Source organism: Manacus vitellinus, unplaced genomic scaffold (assembly GCF_001715985.3).
Source record: "Manacus vitellinus isolate BGI_N305 unplaced genomic scaffold, ASM171598v3 scaffold_7_pilon, whole genome shotgun sequence".
Taxonomy (NCBI): Eukaryota; Metazoa; Chordata; class Aves; order Passeriformes; family Pipridae; genus Manacus; species Manacus vitellinus.
In genome coordinates, this window is record NW_021940813.1 from 10,144,425 (window position 1) to 10,157,669 (window position 13,245).

Genomic DNA, 13,245 nt, shown 5'->3' on the forward strand with positions numbered 1-13,245 from the left:
AGATCCTTATCTCTGCAGGGCTCCTGTCCCTGAGGCTTAGGCACTGCTGGGAATTGGCTGCTCCTTACCTTCTCTTACACAGCACAAATGGGAGGTTGCTGGAAGAGGGGAATGCAACTCTGGGGACTGGTCAAAGGAGAATGCTACAGGTTGTGGTCCTTGCTCACAGTGTCACTACTTTATCTGGTAACTGTTCAGCTCTTTGCTTTTTGTGTTGAGAAGACAGCTTCACAGTGCTGTTATTTTTATCTGAAATTCATGCTTCTTCAATACTTCTGGAAGTGACATCTGGGTCTCAGCTAGACCCATCCTGCCTGGGGAGGTGGCTTTCACCTGCAGACCTCACCACCACATATATTTTAACAGCTGAGAGAGCAGTGAGAGCAGTCGAGGGGTGTGAGAGGCTTACCCAAAATAGCAGTGAAAGTTGAAGACTGTGTCTCTTTATTATATAGTTTCTTTGCAGGAGCATTTTTGCTTTTTCTGCTGAGAAGACAGGTTCACAATGGCATCTGCATTTCATGCACTTCCAAGAGAGGCCCCTGAATACATCCCAGGATTTGGGAAAGCAAAGGTGTGTGACATCTAATTCTTCCACTGTTTCAAACCTCAGGTGAGGAGTACTGGAAGAACAGACTGCTTTGTCATTTCTTCATTTCAAACATGTGCGGTCACATGGCAACTCAGGTCTTTGCTTAAGGACTATTTCCCTGAGACCTTTTATGCCTATTGAACTGCATTTAGACAAAAAATATAATTCCTTAGCCAATTCCTTACTGCATGCATTGAAAACACCAACGTGAATTTAAAAAAGGCTTCAAAGCTGATGCAGCTACACTGCTGTGAGCCTAAATTTACAGTGGTCAAAGTCTGCAGATGGCCCCAGTTTTCTTCAGTCACTAAGTGTTCTCAGTCCTGTTTTCTGTTCTTGGCTCAGGGTTTGTACAGCTTTTGACATCTGCTTTAGTTTGATGCTTTTGCTGCTGTATGACCTACCATGATACATCCTGTGGTTTTGTTGCTGTAACTCTCTACTTTCCTGGCTCCACAAAGAACTGTGGCCTGGGTAGAGCATGTTCAACACATGGGTGATAACTCATCTCTGCCTTCAGCATGTCTCATTGGCTGGAGAAGTGGGCAAAGCCTCTGGGGAGCAGGGCACAGACACCATTTCTAGTGGAGGCACAAGTGTTGGGCTTATGCTGTGCCTTGAGCTACTGTGAATATCCATGTAACAGCTGGGCCTGCATTTGTCACGCTGCAGTGGCTTGGAGTTATTTGAACGTTCTCTGCATTGATGTTTTTGCTGTTTCAGGGTTGATAAGGCTGTAAAAAAAATCCCAAGTAAAATTCAAGCAGCTGGTTTACAGCCTAGTAATGTGAGGAACCGCCTCTCTACGTGCTGCCCTCCAGGCTTTGTGATCACATGGGCTGGAGCAGCATTTACCAGCCTGTGGGGCTCTGCCTCTGTTACACTCTGGGTGGGATGAGGGACTTCTTTCCCCAGGCCTCGCAGGGATGGGGAGGCTGGGGCTTGGTGGAGCTCTGCGCTCTGGCCTGGCTCCCTCTGCAGTAGGCATGTGCTTAGGGGTTATTTGTCAAGCAGCCACTTCTGCTCTGTGTCTGCAGTGAACAACCCCGAGAACTGCACAGTACTCACCTGAGTCTAAACAATCACGTAACTTCACAGTGAAAATGCAACTGCTGGTCTAGTTCTGCAGAACTGAAGTGTCTATGTATAGGGAAGGGATTGTATGGTTGGGTGGAGGAAGGGGAATTAAGTTCTCAGGTGTGTGGGATCCAACCAAGAGTAATGATGTAGTGGTGTAGACTGGAGCAGGGAGGAAGGCGCCTTCTGCCTTTCCAAGGATGACCCTGGTGAAAAGCTGACACACATTTCAGTTGCTGTTTTTCCAGTAGCACAGACTCTAGAATACCATATCAAAAAGAGGGAGAGGTGGGAAGGAGCAAGCAAGACATTGGGGTATTCCAGTGCACACAAGTGTTATCTCACATGGAGATGTTCTATTCCCTTGAAAGAAGAAATTCATGCATATGAGCCACAAGAGTGCAATGTGATCATTGCACATAGTACTAATCCTGGGAAAGACTACAATTACTCCCTTAAAACTGGGAGCTGCTAACCACTACATTCATCTGTTAACAGTGTAGGGACAGGGACAAAATTCAGACTATGTGAAAACAGATCGATCTTATCAGCAAATAAACTACAAATTCAAGCGTGGAAAATTCACTGGTTCAGCTCTTGAATCACATGAATTGGCATAGCTGTATTTTTTTCAGAGCAGTTGTACTGATTTATGTAGCACAGGGGATGTTCTTAGTAGTTTAAAAATGTTTTCCAGCTTCAGATGGACTGGAAATTTAATTCAGCAACTGTCACTTATTTCTGGCTTTTTGGTTAGTTCCTATTGCCACTGGACTACAGACTAATGTACCATAACCAAATGGCTCTTTTCTAGCTGTAGCTCCTAGAATGTCACCAAACAAAAGAGTTTTGTGGGAGTAATCTAGTAATACCAAAAAGCCATGAACCTAAGCCCAAGCTGCTAAAATAAGAAAATCTGGGGAAGACTGAGCATCTAAACAAGACTTAAAGGAAAAACATGTAGTTCGTAAGAATATTCTCTGATAACTAATAAGGTACCTGTGCCTTACACAGGTTAGACTTCTGTTTAAACAATGAGGTCTTTAATGTTTTACCGCAGTTACATATTAGACAAACCCACAAAAGTACCAAAATTAATGAAATTTTATTGGCAAAAATCAAATTGAATGTGACCTATGTAGTTCAACAGAAGCAAGCCTCAGTTTAGCTTATCAAAATACTTCAGTTTTCCAGCTGGATCTGGAATTATCTGTGCAAGAAAGAAAACGACAATGTTAGTCAAAAGCCATGAAAACACAGCAAACTATAAAGCCAAAACAGCACAGTATTTCATAGTAAGATACTATGGCCAACTCACTAGCAGCACTGAATAATTTATCAGTTGACTTGGTACTAGATTACTGTTGATCTCTAAGGGTACTTCACGGCAGTAGCAGAGAGATTTAACTAATTGAGGCATGAGAGAGAGTGCAGCCTACCAAAGGAAGAATTTTGACAGCTTGCCCCAAAAGCAAGATATTTTAATAAACTAATGTCTGTAATCCAGAGTCTTACAATTTACTTACAGGTCTTCCCTTGGCCACCACACTCTCATGGCTTCCTCTGGTTTAATCTAATTAAATCAAACACATTTAGAAAGCATGACTACATCTTTGAGAAAGACTTTTTGAACTACTCTGCTATTTAAATTATCTGCAACTTTTGCACAGAGGAGATGAAGAATGCTTACGTATTGTTTTAGATTTTTAAACTGGCAGTATTGGAGCTGTTAATCTCAGCACTGTAAGACTGTTTTTTAGAAAACATGTTAATGTCATGTTATTTAGATGATTCTAGTTATAGAGGGCAGAAGTTTTTGGTGCCAAAATATGAATGTTAGGCCAGCCAGCTCTCTTTTCATTTTACAGTCTTAATATCCAGCTTCCCCCACTACAACACTCCTCTGCTAGCTTGAAAAAATTGACTCCTGGCCTCCAGTCATCCTGGGAAGTTTTCACATCCACTGAAGAAACACGGTTTAACATTCCACTGTTTTTTACTTTCAAGTGCAATGCTCACTAACTCTGCTTAGAGGCTGCTGGGACCTGCTTTTTGCTGAGACAGCTCTTAAACAACAATGCTCTGTCATCAGCATTTGGTTCAGAAGGAAGCCACATGCTCAAATACATGACAGTGATCTCATCCCTACTAGGCAGCTCAGACCTCTAGTGAAAGTTTCATTATTCTGCTGAGGCTGCTCCAGGCCAGAGAACACAAACAAGTTCAATGGGTGTTTATCTGAACGCTGGCTCCTGTGCTTGCAGTCACATGGAGGAATAACAGAGGAAGACCAACTGCACAGCAAAGCAGTGCTCTCTGCTGGAGCACTGGCAGTGGCACACTGGCTCTGGCAGATACTACAGCAGCCTGGGAACTTGTATCTTTCTTTTTTTGGGTAGTGTCTAGGATCTGCAATAAGAACCAACAGCACCAGGAATTTATATGGACAAATAATCAAGAAGATAGAAAGACGTCAAGAGTTTCCAACTTCCCCTCATCACGTTAACAGGAAAAAAGTTCTTGATCATGAACTCTTTGCTGATCAATAGAATTTTGCTCACACACTGGGAATTTGAAACAACTGGAACATGTCTAGTGTGAGGGAAATGAGATCCCCATGAAATCAATAGTAATCCAAAAGCTGTAACTGTAATAATGTGAGATTACTCATACCTTCTCATTGAAGGTTGCAAAGATTTTGGATTTGGCTCTACGGGAAATAATAACTGAGTGTTTGTTAGCAGTAAATGCATGTAAATATAAACAGTCACTTACTGTTTCACTGCCAGGTTTCCAACCAGCAGGGCAAACTGGAAAAAAAAGGACAAAGTTAGCTGAAGTATTTTTGCACATGCTGACTTTTGTGCACTTAATATTTTCTTTCTGACCTTGAAGTAAAACACCACACAAGTGTCACATGTAAATATCTGAAACTATTAAATGTGCAATGACACCACCCCCACCCTGAGAACTGCGGATCTCTGGATGGATAACTATGCCTTGGTTTAATTCTTCTGGCCTTCTAGACAAAGTACTGGCAAAGCAGTACCTGAGAATGAACACCTATTCTAGTAGAAATAAGTTTCTTAATAAAATTCACATGACTACAGAGACCTACCCTTCTTTCTTTAAAACCAAAACTAGGGAAATTTTTTAAGCAAAGAGATCAGCTCAAAGATTCCACAAGAGATTTTGTTTGGAGCCTTGCTTAGGCCTAAAGGGGTTGTAGCACAAGTTTACCACACAGTGTGGCTGGGGGCCCCGTGAGCTCCTGTACAGCTGCACGTTCTCTTACCTGTTCAGAGCTCTCCCCCTGGGGTTTCAGCCCAATGAGTTATGCCATTTTACACTGCTTTAAGGCATTCTGACAGACAAAATGCCACCAATGCAATTAGGAATTGTGGAGAACTGTTTTTCCCATTCTGTGCAAAGAAGCCAATAAGGCATCTAGAGAGTCTCCTCCCAGCATTCATGCAAAAGCTGGAAAAAATGTGGTACTCTGGAAACACACTGCAGATCAATATTCTGTAAAATGGCTTTGTAGCTGAATGAGGGTAAACTTCCTTAATCAAATGTGTGTAGCCTAAGTACCTGCATTTATCTTTTCAAATCTGTACAGCAAAGCATAATAATGATTTGCACCTTCACATAAAGGTACTTTCAAATGCTCAGTGAAATTGAGTTGAATTGGAAGTTAAGCTGCTGAACATGTGTATTCGTATTTAAACAAATCTTCAAATAAATGAATGTGTTTATTTAAACACATTATCTAAAGAAGTGTGAAAAGTTCACGTTGTGCTTGAACTGGAGGAATATGAAGTCTTGAGACAAAGTAATGACCTGAAGCCAGTGAAAGCTTCTTTGTCAGGGGAAGATGATCACATAGCCCTTGTAAAGAAAACACAAGTAATGCACTGTAACTTCCACAGTGTCCCCACGTATCGTGACACGAAACACACTCAGTTACTCGTCACAGGTCCTCAGTGAATGGCACAGCACAAGGATGGCCTGCATCTCAATTATTTTAGTATGCAAAAGTGTACTGGAATATTGGGCCTGATTCTTCACGGCCTCACATTTTGTACAAATTTTTGCTTTTGACACATGGTACATAATGCCTTAATTCAGACTAAGGAATGCTTTATGCTCTGCATTCTCATGGATGTGAAGCAAAACGTGAATTACTATTCCAGAAACAACCTAAGGAGGTACTGGAACCCCAGGACCTTGTAGGAGGGCAATCAAAGCACTTCAGTCACGGCATGATGCCAGTCACTTTCCTCCAAAAAGCTACAAACACAGCTTCCAGTCTAAGTAAAACTATCTTCCATGTGACAATATTTAAAAGAGCACCTTCTCCATGTTTGTCTGTGTACTGGAATGCTTGTACCAAACGAAGTGTTTCATCCACTGATCTTCCAACAGGAAGGTCATTCATTGTGATCTGTCGAAGGATTCTCTTATTGTCAATAATGAAAAGGCCTCTGTGAAAAAAAATTTGTGTGTGTTAGGAAACAGAATTAATTATAGTGTTGTGTTTATGCACTATTTTATGTCTGCTGGATGGGAGGAATTTGATCTTTGCAAACACCATACAATACCCACTGCCTCAGAATACTGGTAACCTACTATTCTTTACCTGGGTATCAGATGACCTGAGCTGAGGGTAAGTTAAAAACAGAAAAGGACACTTCTCTGCAGAACATAAAATAAGCTTTGACGGGTCCTGCCAGGGGATGCAGCAGATGCTATGGAATTACAGGAATCCCAAAAGCAACTATTCCGTTTTATGAAACAGCTATGAGGTAACCTTAGTCTTAACTCCACTTGGACATGGGAGGTCCTTGAGCAACTGCAGTTCTGTGGAATCCTGCATATTTGCCCTGCCCTAGGTATCTGCTGATGACTGCTGTTAAACAGGATATTAACCTTGACCCGTGTTCTGACTCATTATGACTTTTTTGTGTTCTTCTACATTTATTTTGTCTCTTGGTATGAATCCCTAAGTAAAGTCTGATCTCAAAAAAAAATTTCAAATAAATTTCAAATTTCAAAATAAAGCAGTAAGTACTACCCCAGCAAAAACCCAAGAGAACTGTAACCAAGTCAAATACCTGAGTGTATGTCCTTGATCTTCCAGATACACTCCGTAATCCTTTGAAATCTGATGTGTCAAATCTGAAAGAAGGGGAATCTTCATTGGTCCGAGTCCTCCTTGTTTTCGAGGAGTATTAATCCTTTGAAAGAAATGAGATACAGATGTATTTCTCGTAAAGGTTTACATTCCCTACACAAAGCCAGAAGTCACAAACCAGAACAGTGCAGACAGAAGGATTTAGTGCAAGAGACATTTTTTTGTTCTGCATACAAAGGAGATGAACACTATTTACAGTTCAGGCAAAATGTTCAGTAGATCTTTTGCAGGTTTTGGCCACATCTTTCTTGTCAGTTGTATTTGCTTTATGCCACTGTGCTCACAAATTGGGACAGTGTGAAACATTTACAGATACTTGCATTATCTTTTTTTTTTGTATTTGTATTATTTTTTGACCTGAGACATGACGTATTTCAAGCAATATGAATTAAACAAGCTTCAAAGATAAAGGTACTTTCACACACTAGGGTTAAAAATTTTTATTTTAAACATTTGTGTCAACAGCATCACGCTTTCAAACATTATGATACACCTACACAGGCTACAAATCTGGGGACCATTGTTGCATAAGACGGATCCATGAATAATTTTTAGTGAAAGGCAAAAGTAAGGTACATACCATGCTAAGTGAGTGAACTTTGAGTCCACAGAACATGCTACTACTTCAGTATTTATTGCTCTGAATTCTTCAATTCTGTCGCTGAAGGCGATTATCTCAGTTGGACAGACAAACGTACTAGAAAATTTAAGACAAGATAAAGTCAAAATTTCATAAGACATCCAGTAAGTTCTTTGCTTAACTTAAAACGGTGGATTTATCATAAATTATTTCAGCTTTTGCTTATTTTTGTTGCTTCTTCAAGTATTTAACTAAAATGCTGCCTGACAAATCTTCCACCCTCAGACTCTGGCTTAGTTACAAATGGTTTATTACTGAGAATTATAAATCTACAGTTATCTTACAATCTGGATTCAGAGTTTTTTACAGTTACTTTCTTTTAGACTTTATGAATATTAAGTGGCTGAATTTAAGTACAATAAGCCAATTTTTCAGAGGGTGATACTATAATTTGTTGTTACCATGCATGTCTGCAAATTTTAATTAATTTGTCTTCAACTTTTTTGACTACAGAAGAAATAAAGTGGTAAATATTACAATTTATAGGGGTTTGAAGCTAGTGATATTATAATATTAAAGTAGTTATGTATCTCTGCCCCCTTCATTTTGTGGAAAAGCATGGGATTGTCTCTCAGAAAGCAGAGATGTTTTCACTCAATCAGTAAATTTACTGCATTCTAATAAAGCAGGTTAATAGTTGTTATGGGATGAGCTTAAAGGAAAAATGCCACCACTATATACACTCTAGAAAATATAGATGGGATGCTGCCTTCTATTTGCAGCAGTGATTTACAACATCAAACAGAACACAGAAGTTGCCTGAATGGGTTATACAAAGTTGGTTTTTTTGTGTGGAGAAACAAATTAGTGGACACACTTATTAGGACAAAGATTGTATTACAATTTTACCAATGCATGATGAAAACACAAATGCAAAGAATATATTTTCTTCTGTCACTCCTTTCTTCTCTCCCAAATCCTTACCAAACAAAAATACAAGACCTCAAAAAAAGAGAAAAATTAATGAATTATGAATCAAGTGTAGCTGCACTCAGTCTTGGTATGTCTATTGTGGTCTTACTTACAAGTCAAGAGGATAGAAGAAGAAGACAAGATATTTTCCTTCATAATCTGTTAATTTCAGCTCTTTAAACTCTCCATTGATGACTGCTGTTCCCTCCCAGTACGGTGCTGGCTTGGAGACTGAAATGCAAAGAACGTTCAATTAAAAATCGGAATATGAAGCCCATGTTCAAACCAAGCTGTCCAAGGACAGCAGTTCTTCCTTTTGCTTGAAAAACAACCTCCTGCACAAGTTACAAAGTGAAGCTGCTTTGCTGCTCTAATCAGCGATACAAAATCTTGAAGAAATGTAGGTTTTAGTACACGTGGAAAGTAAATAATTTGACCAACTTGTGCTTATACATGAGCCCTGTGAATCACTGATAATCAAGGCCACACAAACCTTATCTGGGCACACTGAACAAACCACGTGTGCACCACCAGCTCAAGGCAGAACAGCTGCTGGACTGAAGATGAAGCCGATTAATATTTTGGGTATCCCCACTATTTTGTTATGAATGGCTGTTGTGAACCAGAAGCATAAGATGGTTCAAATCCATGCTGTTAGTTTTTAGCCATGGAAAACTATCTGAAATTCAAGTCCACAAAAAATGCGACAACATGTCTGGAGACAAATGCCTAAAAATGTAGCGTATATTTATTAAATTACAAATCCTAAGCAAATTATAAGTTGAAGATAGCTGTGTTTAAAAAAAATCCAATTAAAATGCATGATATATATTTACTATTCCTATCAAAAGGGATTAATATCGAATTTAAAATATTAAAAATTAATCTGCCAGGTACTATTTTCATAGCCATGTGAATTCCAAGAAAAAGGACAGGGTATGCTGGAGGTACAAGGTCATCTGAATACACTTGTGATATCACGGACGCTGACATGCACTCCATGAAATTAGGCAAATACTTCTGAGAAAAACATATGGAATCTTAATTATTACCTGGATGGCTCTCCTTTTAGGACAACCAATCCACACTGTAGAATATGGTCAGTGAGGATGTATAACAAAGACCTCCAGATTAGGAGGGAGAAGGAAAAGAAATTTAATACCTTTTATCTTGATCTCTTCCTATATTAAGGTGATTGTTTTTGCGGTTATAAATGCCTGTCTGTAATAACTTACATTGCAAAGGGAGGAAAAGCCACACTGATTACAAGTATCTTGGCCGATTTCCTTTTTTTTTTTTTTTGTAGCATCTGCTTGCAAACGTTTAAAACAGAACTTATAGCCTGGCTCAGAAAAGTGTTTTAAAGCTGTAAATTCTCACAGTGAAGATAATTTCTGTGTGATTTCTCTATTCTCTGTTCTGCAGAACGGGATTTTTGGAAAGCAGGTGCCCCCTGAACATCTCACTGCGACGCGATTTAAGGTGTTTGCACCCAGGTCTGCCACAAAGGCTTTAAATCGCAAGAGAGCGAGCGCAGGCACGAGGTGCTCGTTCAGCGTTTCCCATCGCACCGAGAGCACAAAACACTTCTGTGCATTGCTCAAAGCGCTCCCCTTAACCCGTTCGCCATTCCGGGGAGCACGGGCCTCGCTGCACGCCCGTGAAACGCCAAACTCGCAGCCAAGTGGCCACGATGGAAATGCAGGCCTGGAAGGGGCTGGGGGAGAGACGGGAGCTCACCTTCCTCCCTCCTTCCCTCGCTCCCCTCCCGGAGGCCGCAGCGGGGCCGCGGGGAAGGGAAGGGCCGGGCAGCGCTCGGGGCTCCGCCTGACGTGGCGCTGCCGCCGCGTCCCAGAGCGCAACTCGGGCAATCCCGCTGGCCCGCCGCCCGCCCCCGGCGGCCCCGGTCCCCGCAGTACCTCTCTGGCTGGATGAGGTGCAGCGAGTGTCGGACCGGGCAGCCGGGCGTCCCGGGGTACAAGCCTGCCTCGCCCGCGTAGTAATGGCACTGCTTCCCGCGCTGCCGCGCGGGCGCGGCTTCTCCGCGCGCTTTCGCCTTCCCAGCGCGCGCCGCGCGCCGAGGCAGTGGCGAGAAGCGCGCGGTCCGAGCCCCGGCGCGCCGCTCATGGTCCGTCCGACGACTGCACGTCCGGGGGCGGCGCAGGGGGGTGGCGCGCGGGGAGGGGCTTTGGCCGGCCGGACTCGGGCCCGCAGACGCCGGGCCTCCGCGTGAGGAACGGGCGGGGGGGAAAAGAGGGGCAGGGCAGCGCCACACCTGCACGGGCAGCGGCTCCCCCTGACCCGGCACAGCCACTCCCGGGCCCGGCACAGCCAGCCCCTCCTGGCACAGCCACCCCCTGACCCGGCACAGCCACCCTCGGGCTCGGTTCAGGCACTCCCGGGCCTGAAAGAGAGGAAAGAGAGGAAACAACACCACGCGTGTGTGTGGAGAGCGCGCACACATGGTCCGGTGCGTGTGATTGCAGAAGGAAACTATCGATATCAGAGGCTTCCTGCCTGGTATTATCTCTCTTATCTGTGGCACCGTGGGTTCTGTGGGCACGGCATCACTCGTGGTCGTACCCATCTATGTACGCTGTGGCCTCACGAACACACAGAATGTGAAAAGGGTACTGCCCTGGGCCCGAAACCTTGAATTGCTGTGAGTTGAATTGCTGCCAGCTGGGCAGCAACTCACCCATGAACTCCACGTGGCACACGTGGTGGCTGTGTTAGGAGTGTGGTTACACAGAAATGAAATACTGAGTGCCTCAGTTCATAGAGTCATCAAATGGTTTGGGTTGGAAGGGACCTTTAAAGGTAATCTACCTGCAATGGCAGGGTCATTTTCAACTAGATCAGGTTGGTATGGTATGTATGTGGGTATGTATATATGGTATGGCACCTGTGCCAGAATGGGCAGTACAATTTCTCTCTCTCTTTTTTTTTTTTTTTTTTTTTTTTTTAGTGATACGGAACAAGCACATAAAGAGCAGAGGCAAAAGGAAATGTTCTGTGCCATTTTTGATGAATACAAGCTCTATAAAAGAAGAAAGGGATTAGCGAGGCACCTGTCATTATATCTTGTGTCTTGAACAAATCCTACTATTTTTTCTGGTTTCCTGCAAAAGAATCCACTCTTATCTGAAAAGAGGGATATAAAAATATCTAAGAAGATTTTTCACAAAATTAAATTTACAGAAGTGGGAGAAACATGATCTTGTGGGCATGCTTGCACTTCTTAACCTGTGATTTTAGTGTTCCTTGCTCCCAAAGCTCTGACTTCTATCCAGAAGGTGCTCCTTTTCTTTCCCATCTCTTGTAATATTTTCCTTTAAGTTCCGGTCTAGGAACTTAAGTTCTGACAAGTTAGGGACCATGCCATTCATATTCTTACTGTCACAATAATAATCTTCCTTGGGCATATTTGCCCACCTGAAGGGATTCAAGATTACTGAGGAGCAGAAAGGTAAGGCTCTGGAACAACCCTCTGACAATTATGGGAGCAAAATACTTGCATAGTTATCAGGCTTGATCAGCATGTGTGAAATTGCAAAAAAAAAAATATTAAATGTCTGCCTACAGGCACAATCGACTTGATGGCACATGAGATCCCCTTGTCTTGTTTTTTTCACACAGAGTTGATGGTGGCCATTCTCTGATTACACCTCCCAAAATGTTGGAGGCAGGATAAACCCTATTCTTTTCAGTGCTGCTGTTTGACTCCCCCCTCTCCCCTACCCCCCAAACAAGGGCATGTCATTAAAAGGAGGATGAACAAAAACCATTTGCTCATGTTGAACACTCTGGCTGTGGTGGGAAACAGCACTTCAACAATCTTCGTACTCCCACTGATTTCAGATTGAGACAAGCTTTACATTTAAGCTTACTAAAATGTATTGATAGATGACTGTCTTACACGATCCAACTCTAGTAGCACTGAATTTAATATCAAGCTTTCCTCAATCTCACTGCTTGTAAGAAAAGTGACAGTCATGGCCTCTCTGAGTTCACAGAAGTTAAATTCGTTGTCCCTGCTCTTCGTGCTGCTGTTTTGAGCCATAGGAAATGGCAATGATTTGAAAAGTAGTCACACAGTGAAGCTGAAAAAAATGAGCAGTTCTGAAGTAGGCACTTTGCATAATGTTAACATCCCTCAGTCAAAAGATATTCAGAAATACCTATAAATGAGAGAGAAAACCAGTAAAATCAATGCAGTAAAAATAGAAAAAAGCAGTCCTCTTGTGAGCAGAAAAAATCCTGAAGGACAAAAATGGGTTTTATCTGCAGAATGTAATGTTAGTTTAATAGCTATAATTTGAAGTTCATATGGAATTAAGTATATATAGACATGGAACAGAGTTCAAAAGAGCAACAAGAAAGACTTTCTGGCTGCTGCTGTACTCTCAAGACTTCTGCAAGTGATTAAAAAATGAAAATTTTCATAAATGAAATCCAAGATGAAATCCAAATATATATCACTCTTCAATGTCTAAATGGAGAAGACAGGCAGCCTTCTTTCTTTGCCCAGTGATGAAATACTTGAACTGAATGCTGATTTTGGTGTTTGAATTGACAAAATTAAGTGATGCTGTTAAAGTATGATAAGAGGGACACTGGGCTACCTTCATCCTGCTGTACAGCTCTTCTGAAGTCAGTAGGGCTTACCATGAACAAAGGGAAATCTCTTAAATCCTTCCTTTCCTCCCCTGTGCTACAGGCTCTGTTCCTGCATGTCATGCCATATCCAGGCCCACAAGGATGGGTCAGTTTTGGCAAAGGGCTTGATAGTGGTAGGGTGTCACTGCTGCGGTGGCAATGTAAGCAGAC

The 13,245-nt window shown here is 42.2% G+C and overlaps 1 protein-coding gene across 1 annotated transcript; it reads right to left on the reverse strand.

Moving 5' to 3' along the window:
- Nucleotides 1–2,755: 2,755 nt before the first annotated feature.
- PRDX4 (peroxiredoxin 4) lies at nt 2,756–10,879 on the reverse strand. Its single transcript, XM_029964752.1, has 7 exons — nt 10,156–10,879; nt 8,529–8,646; nt 7,444–7,560; nt 6,784–6,906; nt 6,023–6,153; nt 4,445–4,479; nt 2,756–2,879 (listed from the first exon to the last, which is right to left on the reverse strand). The coding sequence occupies exons 1-7, from the start codon at nt 10,877–10,879 to the stop codon at nt 2,829–2,831; spliced, it is 1,299 nt and encodes a 432-aa protein (XP_029820612.1). The 3' UTR covers nt 2,756–2,828.
- Nucleotides 10,880–13,245: the final 2,366 nt, after the last annotated feature.